This window comes from Halyomorpha halys, unplaced genomic scaffold (genome assembly GCF_000696795.3).
Source record: "Halyomorpha halys isolate HHAL.00 unplaced genomic scaffold, Hhal_1.1 Scaffold18.1, whole genome shotgun sequence".
Taxonomy (NCBI): Eukaryota; Metazoa; Arthropoda; class Insecta; order Hemiptera; family Pentatomidae; genus Halyomorpha; species Halyomorpha halys.
In genome coordinates, this window is record NW_027114407.1 from 1,990,551 (window position 1) to 2,000,342 (window position 9,792).

The following is a 9,792-nucleotide window of genomic DNA, read 5'->3' on the forward strand; positions in this document are numbered from 1 at the left end:
TTGTAAAGTAACATCTAAAGCTTTTTACAACATAGCACTAAATTTCTTAATAAATACGTATATACAATGTTTTTAACCAATAACATTTCAAATATAACTTTTAACCAATTTATTCACAATAATTTAAAACTTTAAAAAGTTCCTTTCGAATTGAGATTAAAACAATTATTGGTAAACTTGTAAAAACATAGTATTTTTGTCAGCTAAAAATATAATAAAAACTATTTATATAAATATAAAAATTTTATCACTGTTATTTCCTAGAAGAATTTTCTTAACAAGTGTGCTTTACGTGTACATACACTACAAAAAAAAGTTAGTTTAAAAACAGAAACCAAAAGAAAAACTAAATTTATGAAATTATGTCAAAACTAAACATTGATGTATAGAAGACCCACTTGTAAAGAGAAAATTCCAATTTCACAAAAAAATAAAACCAGTTTTAATTTTTAATCTAGATACAATAAACAATGTCAAATCACCCATATAGCACCTTAGCTACCAGTAGCTTTTGGGGGTTAGTTTCATTATTATCATACGATAATGTTCATTTTGTCACTGGATACGAACATTTTCACTTGGTTTTGGTACCATTGCATTATATCTAAATTATCACTGGTTATATTGGAAGAAGAAAGTTGACTATGAACTAGATCGGAGGAAGATCCACCCGGACTATCTTCCTGCTATCACTGGTTATGTTTCTTTATAGATTTAAAAAAAAAATCAGAATTACTTAGTCCATAAGTAGTCCAGAACATTCTGTAAATTTAACTTAAAACATACATACATACATATATATATGTCTGTGTGTGTTTTTATACTTGATATCTCTTTCAAAAAGGAAATTAAATAACAACCGAACCCGAAAAGCGGATCCGCATGAACTTATTTACATAGGAAAAATTCGGCGAAAGATTGCTACGCCTTCTCGATGACATGCTCCTTATATGGTTGAAACAGGGGTTTCTTTTGCTCAACAGGGACTGGGGATGTTGTCAATGGAGGGCTAGGGTAAGAGGCGACGCAGTTGACGATGCCGCAGCGGCAGCTGGATGATCCATCGCAGACCGGTGCAGGAGGTGGCGGCGGCGGGGGCAAATAGTACCGCGGGTGGTAATAGGGGGCGTAAGGGTAATGTAAGGAGGTGAGCAGCGACGCCGCTATTGTTGGATCGGTATACATCGCGTAGGGCCAGGCCATTGCCATTCTTTGTCGTTTGTCTTTCATCCTTCTATTTTGAAACCACACCTGTAAACAAAAAAGTATAATTTAGTTAATACAATACAGGCACTCCAATATCGTAATTAGTTATATTCAAAATAATTTTGTATACAGTTTTTTTGAAAGAGATAGCGACATGCTCATGAACTGATCAAAATATCCACTACTGGTTTGCTTGAGTATTTATTAAAATTTATGACTACTATCAATTTTTAGACGCACGTCATTTTCAAAAATGGCGCCCAAACTTTACATCCTAGATTCGGTTAAAGGATGATAGCTGTTTATATTAAAATATTGAGTCATATAAGAACTCTTTGTGGTGACTGAATGCTTCCGATCTAATTATTAGAAATATATAGTGTTTGCTCTTTGATACATTAAATACTTTTTCAAAATAACATCTGTCGTATTTTGTCGTATAATGATGATCAAATATTGCTTAGTTGCCAGTATGATCATCAAAGTTCTAACATATATATATATAAATAGCAAATATGATTCTGAAAAAAACTGGAGGTTTAAAAAAAATCCAATTATTTGGTTTATAACTGATTGCTTGATTCTAAATAACAGTAAGTATATAACATTTTTTAAAATCTTTTTTGGACTTTTTAACATGGCAAGTATAGCCACAACGAAAATATTTCTATGATATGTTTCCTTTAATATATCTCGATGTTCATTTTCTATAATGTTGATGTGAGAACTGTTATACATAAATTTCTTTTAGTCATAATAACGCCTTAAATATGCGAAATTTTATTGAAGGGTTAGTTATTTTAAGATAGTATAGAAGTTTAAGGATTTAAGAATAAGAATAAGAACTTTTTTTATTATTTATTAATCTTTAACGTTGTTGAACAAATATAGTTCGGCAGACAAATTATATTTACAAAATTAATTAAGCCATTCTTTTATAATTTTATTATTTGAATACTGTAAGTGGACAATTCCAGAATTGTAACGAATAGTTTCTCTAATAATATTTCTTAATAATACGGAGTAATTTAAAAGATTTGCTATTGCCATGCTAATACACATAGTTGAACAGCGTTTAAATGACAAAGTAGCGGTTCAATTCTGCGTAAATTAATGTTGTTAATAATTGCTAGCCAAGAGGTACGCTGAAGGATAAAGGATCATCCGTCAAACGTTAAAGAGGAAACATTTTTAACTATTAGGTGTTAATTATTATATTTATGGTTTAATGAGAAGCAATATCATGTAAATGACGTTTTGAATACCTCCTCTTTTTGTAATAGGAGCTTTTTTATTTTATTTTTTTACTAATAGTAATTCTATGTCAGAGCTATCAATAGGGTTATATATACTGGAGTGGGCTGAGGATGAAAAAAGAGCTTGGGAAGGTGATGATCTGAGGGCCTGACTAAAAAAGCGGAAGCTGTTAACATAACGTCCAAGGAGAGCGCTACCGAAATAAAGCCTTTGATCGGGAAGAATGAAGAAGGGTCTAATGGAGGATGTAAGGCCTTCTCTGAGTGGTCCTTATCTCCACCAATCCTCTTTCAATTAACAGCCGCCGCCATTTTGTCCTTTTCCACTTAATGCACATACCCGGCCGCTATCGGCCTCTTGATACATCCGCTCTTAATTCCTTTGCTCAATTAAGAAGTCAACAATCTTCGACATATGTTTTCACATCGTTAAGAAACTCCGAAACAAATAAGAAAAAGAAAGTGTAATCTAATAGATAAGTAGTTCCCAACTAAATGTTTTAAAGAGCTTCTATGTCCAATAGGTGTAGTGGTAAGACCCTCTGATTCACAAAAATCGTAAAATTTGTTTTTTATCATAAATGTCTTGGTATCGGCTCTTATAATAAATAAGAATATATGTAAGACAGGATGTACATTAACTCTCTGGAACTATTTGTTAAACATGTTCGGATGGAAACAACCGTATATTATTATATTTTAAAATAGAGGTTTACGTTGCTTACTATCATTTTTATTGAAAACCTAAAAAAAAAAGTAGAAACTTAAAATTTGGAAGATATTCCTATTATGTGTACAAAAAGGTTTGATATAAGTCTATTTATCATGAACTATTATGGCCCTGTATTAGTACTTCATTACTCCAAGAATTTTAATTCAGAACTCTAATTTAGCTGTGATTTTTTACAGGATTTTTCTACAGGTTTAAACTATGTTTAAGCTGCGGAATAACATTAAACCGGAACTATAATAACCCTTATTATAACCCTCTATTATAAAAATTATTTTTTTATGAACTTGCAGGTGAGAAACAATTTCTAATTGGAAAATCGATAGATGTCCAATGCTAACACTAGATAACTAAAGTTATACTATAATTACTGATAAGTAATTCATTACTTAATTCATTGTTATTCTATACAATTCATCCATATCGTTTCTAATACATAGAATATACAATGTCTAGTTACTTTTCTACAATATTTCATTTTAATTGGTCTTTTTATTTTTTATTTGTTATTATGTAGTTGTTCCTTCCAATTTAAACCTCTCGTTTGAGGGATCAGTCAAGTAAGAATGGTTCACTGAGTGCAATAGCTCTTTCTTCACGATTCTTTAAAAATAAAGTATCTTTGACTCATTAAATGATTTACTATAAGACAAAAAAAATTACTTTATCAGTTTGTGAGTGGATCGCATATCTCTAATCTACACGTTGTTACTTATGCATACTACACATACTTTACTTATGCATATAACCCCAGCGACATAATAAATTAATTATGTACAGACATAGGTTCATAAATACCTTAATCGTGGCTTCCGGTAACTGCAGTTGAGTTGCTAGTTCACACCGCCTTGGTCTAGAAACATAATTTTCTTTATAAAATTCCTTCTCCAGTCTGTTTAACTGCTCTCTGGTAAAGGCAGTCCTATACCGCCTTATGTTGCCTTCAGGGACCACATTGGTACTTTCTTGTTCTGCAAAAGAAAAAAATAATTTTGTTTTGAAATGAATCAACAAATATATCTATAAATATAAATATAAGTATATCTGTAAATTATTACGACACAGCTAGCTAGATAGAATCAGGGACAACTCAAGGTGTTAAGTAATGCTTACAACAATTATTTGTTAAAGAACAAATAATTTTTGTAAGCATTACTTTATATTATATATAAAGATATCACTATGAGAATCGCTGGTGCTGGGCAGGAGTGTGGACGTTTATGACACAGGGGATTTATCATATATCATATCTATCGTATAATTTCGCAAAATCAATTTTCTGCCCAGAATTGAAATATTATTTATTAAGCCACATTTGGTGCACTAACGGGTATATTTTTATATGTAATTATTAATAAATACTTTCTTTTTTGATGTGGCTTTGAAAAGGGGAAGTGGTTTAGACGAGCAAGTGCCAACTGAGTGAGGAAGTAGCTGGGACGGCACCAGGGCACTCAGCCCAGGCGCCTTTATCTTTTTTACATGAGAGCTCTCTTCAGCCCACTTCTTTTCACTCTTTAGCACGGCCGAGCATCTGGGGCTAACCTTGCTGGGGTCGGATTAGGGGTTGTTGTCTGAATGAGTATATGACTTTATCGTTGCGAAAATGAGATAGGTTATACAGAATAAGGGGATTTTGTTTTGAAGAAACTTTAAGATAGGTAATATCTATTAATCATCATTGTTATCACTATTTACCAGACTAAACGTAAAAGATTTATACTTTTTGGTATATAATTTACATTGGGTATTTCCAGAGACATTTCCTAATACTATATTATGACAATAGAGTTGCGGCTATTCGATAACCACCCTAGCAAGTTGGTTAGAGTATAGATATATAATTATCAAATCCCACCGTCCTCCATTACCTAATCTTCAGTTCAAACCCGTAATGTCCAAATCCTTCGAAACCTTTGTTTTCCTTCAAACTACTGCATTAAAAAAACATTTAAGTTGTCCTAAAACCATGTGTAGGGTCACACTCATCTTTCTATTTTTAAATCTCGCCTTTTTATCTAGGAGTTATCTCACAATGAATTATTTGCCTTTTAGTCTGAATTTATTCAAATACTTGTAAATTATTAGTCAATGTCCTTAATATTTATAGATTTTCTTCTTATTATTATTATAGACGGAAAAAAAATCAGGACAAACGACACTCAAGTGCAAAAAATAAATAATTAGTTTTAGAACACGTTAGTTGTTTTATTAAATAAGTTACTAAAAAAAAATTGTTTCATTTACATATCATCCCTAATGTACCGTATCGCTGTTTCGCTACATATGCCACTACTCAGTGTAAGACAAAAGAAAAATTATGATCTTCTTTTTTATATTGATAATGCTAAACATTAGAGAAATGGAGAAAATGAAAGTTTCATTTGCTTAATTGTTAAAATTTATCATTTATTGATAATTAACGCTTAATATACAAAATTGTTTTTTATTTATAGTCTCGTCATAACTTTATTAAATATTGTTTTTCAGTAATTGATAAATTATAATAATTCAGTCACTTATATAGGACTATCGCTCCCTAGGGGTCTTAGTGGGGCGGGTCCGGCTGGGAATTTATTTTTTTGTGTTTAATAAAGCTTACGAATATAAATCTTTCAAAAAACATCAAAATTTTACAGACAACAATATAGTTAAATGGCATTCAAGTACCCTCTCATCACTACAATCGATTAATCCATATAATTTAAACAATCATATCAAATCCCCGTTGACCGAAGACAGCTGGTGACCATCAATTAGTGACTGACCATCTGCCCATTATTCTAGGTTATAGTCTGCGGCACGGTACACGGCTTAACCTAAATCTCTCTATTATACCATTAAAGTTAACTCTTTCTACAATTATCATTTCCATTTGAATTTCTTCTTTTTCTTTTGCATAAATTAATCATTTAGTCACAACAACGGAATATATTTATATTAAGTTTTTAAATTTGATATTTCTTTTGGATATAACATGATATATAGTGGAGACCATTTTATTAGATTTGATACTGATGTTTTAATTAAATGGTAAATGTGTCGTTAAGAACATCTCATGATAATATGTAAATATAATTTTTTTATATCCATTAATCAATTAAACCAAACAATATTAATCGTGGCCACCGGGTAATAAAATATAAAGCAATTTAATCAAAAACGTAAAAAAGTGACTTCATGAAATATAGATGTATAGAATTAAGGATAAAATTAGCAGTTTGATTTTTAAAAAATTCAAATTTTATATTTCTAATAGCATTAAAGAACAGAAAATTTTTATAAATAAATTTTTGTTTATTTAACTTATAATTTTTTTTTCTCTTCAATAATTACATATCAAATTACCTACTCGGTATAAATTTGGTTAAAATTTAATAATATACCGATAGTAAAATTTATATATTACTATCTAATACTATATTATTTAAATTAAGGTTTAATTATTAAATTTACAATTGCGAAATTACTATGTACATGATTATTAATAATATCTACTTTTATTCAAGCAATTTTCAGGTCAATGGGTAAATTTAACAAAATACTATTCCTATATTAAAAGTAGAAAAAAACAAAATTACCAACACCCAAATATTCAAAAAGTACCTAGGCTACTTAACTCTCAACTTGAAAATTATAACATAATTTGTCCTGAAAAGGTTTTGAAAAGGACAAGCCTTCCTTCCTTTTTAGGAGAGGCTAATGGTGTTGTTTCGCAGATTACCCTTTTCAGGTTATAATACCTGCACGTGGGAACAGGTACCTGAACTTAACTTATCAAGCCTACGGGTAATTTAACTACACTTCCGAATTCAGGTAAACAACTTAGTAACTTATGTAAAGTTATGGTAAGTTAGGTAATGTCTTACATAACATAATTATGATAATTCCTTTTAAAATTTAATATAAAACATTAAACACAAAATAATTAAAAATTATAAATAACATTTGTGAATTCTTGCTGCCATATGTATTGGGCTCTAATCCTAAATGTTTTAATATCTAAAAAAAGGTTTAAATTATTGCCGAAATATTAGACATAATCGTTAATTAATTAATAAATTGTGTGATTTTATAGTTTTTTCATTTCAAAATAAATTTGGTTAAAATTATATAATGCTAAAATTATTGAAACTCTTTCAGTAATAAATGACATAAAGAGCTTTCACTTACTTTAGTTATTATTTGACGATATTATTAGTAAACAATAAATTTTATGAAAATATTAAGTTTGTTTTATATAATATATCAACATATACATATTTATTTATTTTTTTGGTTACTAAATCAGATATACTTAAACAGTCTGAAATATTAAAAAATCTAAACTTGCTTCTTGTAATTGCTAATTTAAACGCTAACTATTTTTTGTTTTTACCCTGATGTTTTATAATTTTTAAAGGTTGTATCTTTGTTTCTATCACAGGTTTCTAGACAAAATGTAATTGACAACCAACAAACATACAATATGTAACAGATTAGTATTTTGATATTTATTTTGCCTTATACTTAATATTCAATTAGAGACTTGTTATAAAAATAAATTAAAACACTGTCTTATTATGTGTTATTAAAAGTGATAACTATTTAATCAAACATTATTGATCATTTAAGTATACGAAAACTTAAGTATTACGGTGATCTATACATTACTCTATTTTTAATTGGCAATTATGCCAATGTTATAATAAAAATATGGTTTGGTTCAAATATCACCTTGAAGATTTAGAAGATATATATTTGTGTCTTTTCTTGATTCCTTATCTAATGTTTACTAATTTATCTCCGTAAGAAATTTAAGAAATAAACAAGGCAATTATTATTCCTATAAGGATGAAACAACATAACAAAAATAAAGTTGGCATAATCATCTGTGAAATATTATTAAAAATCATAATTTTATCACTAATCACAACATTAACACTAAAATAAAAAATAATTTCTGTATAAATATATCCTTAAAGAAAAAATAAAAATCATTTATTAGCAATAGTTTCGGATAATAGCCAAAATTCTCTTTAAGATGGTACTATAATTTTACATATGCATTGTACAATTTAAAACATATAATTTGCCTTTATAAGTACATATATTATTAAATATCATGTCTAATCAAATTTTTGCTTGTGGACCACTTTGATAAACAGTCGATATAAATAAACAAATCATGCCTGTTCAATAATTAGAATTTAACATTCATAGAACGATTTGTTTACCTAACTGGACTTCTGGATTTTAAAAATTGACGTTTACATAGGAATAAATATTTAATAATAATACCTAATCTGATTATGGAAGTAGATAGTATATAAAAAATAAATAACTCAAATGATTTCGCCTATTTTACAATGCGTTATGACTAATTAATTTATAAAAGTACGATCGTTGAAAATTTTAATATTACACAACATTTTAAAAGTTTTACACCCTTTTCTATGGGATTTGTATAGTTTAGTACCAAATAAGTCCTTAAAAGTAGAAATAATAATTTTAGTGTTAATATGAGTGTCAAAATGACGTGTTTCATGCTATTTTTATAATTTAATTTAATATTATAGTTTATGTATATATTTATTAAATATATAGCATAGCATTATATTTTACAAGCTGTAATGAGAAATAAATAAATCAAAGTGCGACCATCGAAAACTTTAATATTACACATTTAAACCAATCTATCGAATTTAAATTGTTGAATACTTAAATACTGTTAATCTCAAACTGAAGAATTTACTGTTTCCTGCGCTTTTCAAGATAATATGATTTTGATGATATTAAATTAGTTTTGATATTATTATTTACAATATTTTACAACATGTTATGAGAAATTGTCCTATCAAAAGTACGACTACTGAAAACTTGAATTAATTGTCACAACTAAACATAAGTTCTTTAAAGTAGGGGTTATTAGATACTTATTCATTTTTTTCAGTTTTAAGGATAATTTAAACCTTGAGTTGTTCTAAATACATGAAACACGCCTATTTGAAATAGTGATATAAATCTAAGACTTACGTTTTATTTCTTCTGTTCTGGTGGGCGATTCCGCGTTGCTCTCCGGAGCCAAAGACTTCTGGTATGCGGGTGGCAAGAGATCGACAACAATTTGTGACGGAACTCCGTTGGACTTCAGCATCTGCTGGCTCAGCCGCGAGTCAATAGTATATCCAAACTCCATCTTTCACAGAACTGAATCAACTGACCGGCAAAACTCGGTATGACGGAAAGGGCGCTCCTACCCTGCCTTTTATAGCAAGGGGCGGGGATGAGTAGTGGAGGGGGGAGATTAGGGCCAATGATGTGGAGGGGAGGGCCACGCCCCCAGGCAGCGCATTGGCCGGACCACGCCCACTAACCCCGTGATCAGAGGCTGTAACCAGTCGATATGATTATCCCCGCCTCATCTGTTTCATTAGCTGTTTATAGCCACTAGCTCCCTTCCCCTGCCCGCTCTATCATACATAGTCCTCCCGTCCTCAGCCGTAATTGCCTCCATCCCATCCTCTCTTTCTCACTCTGTCTGCCTATTTCACTCTTACTTTTCAGGACAAAGATGTTTATTAATAATAATAATAATAAAATTCTTTATTTATTCTGTGA

At 29.8% G+C, this 9,792-nt stretch overlaps 1 protein-coding gene across 1 annotated transcript; it reads right to left on the reverse strand.

The window, feature by feature from the left end:
• Positions 1-234: 234 nt before the first annotated feature.
• Positions 235-9,386, reverse strand: eve (even skipped). The gene is made up of 3 exons (XM_014420307.2): positions 9,208-9,386; positions 3,991-4,163; positions 235-1,251 (listed from the first exon to the last, which is right to left on the reverse strand). Exons 1-3 carry the CDS (start codon positions 9,368-9,370, stop codon positions 922-924), a joined length of 666 nt encoding a protein of 221 aa, XP_014275793.1. The 5' UTR covers positions 9,371-9,386; the 3' UTR covers positions 235-921.
• Positions 9,387-9,792: the final 406 nt, after the last annotated feature.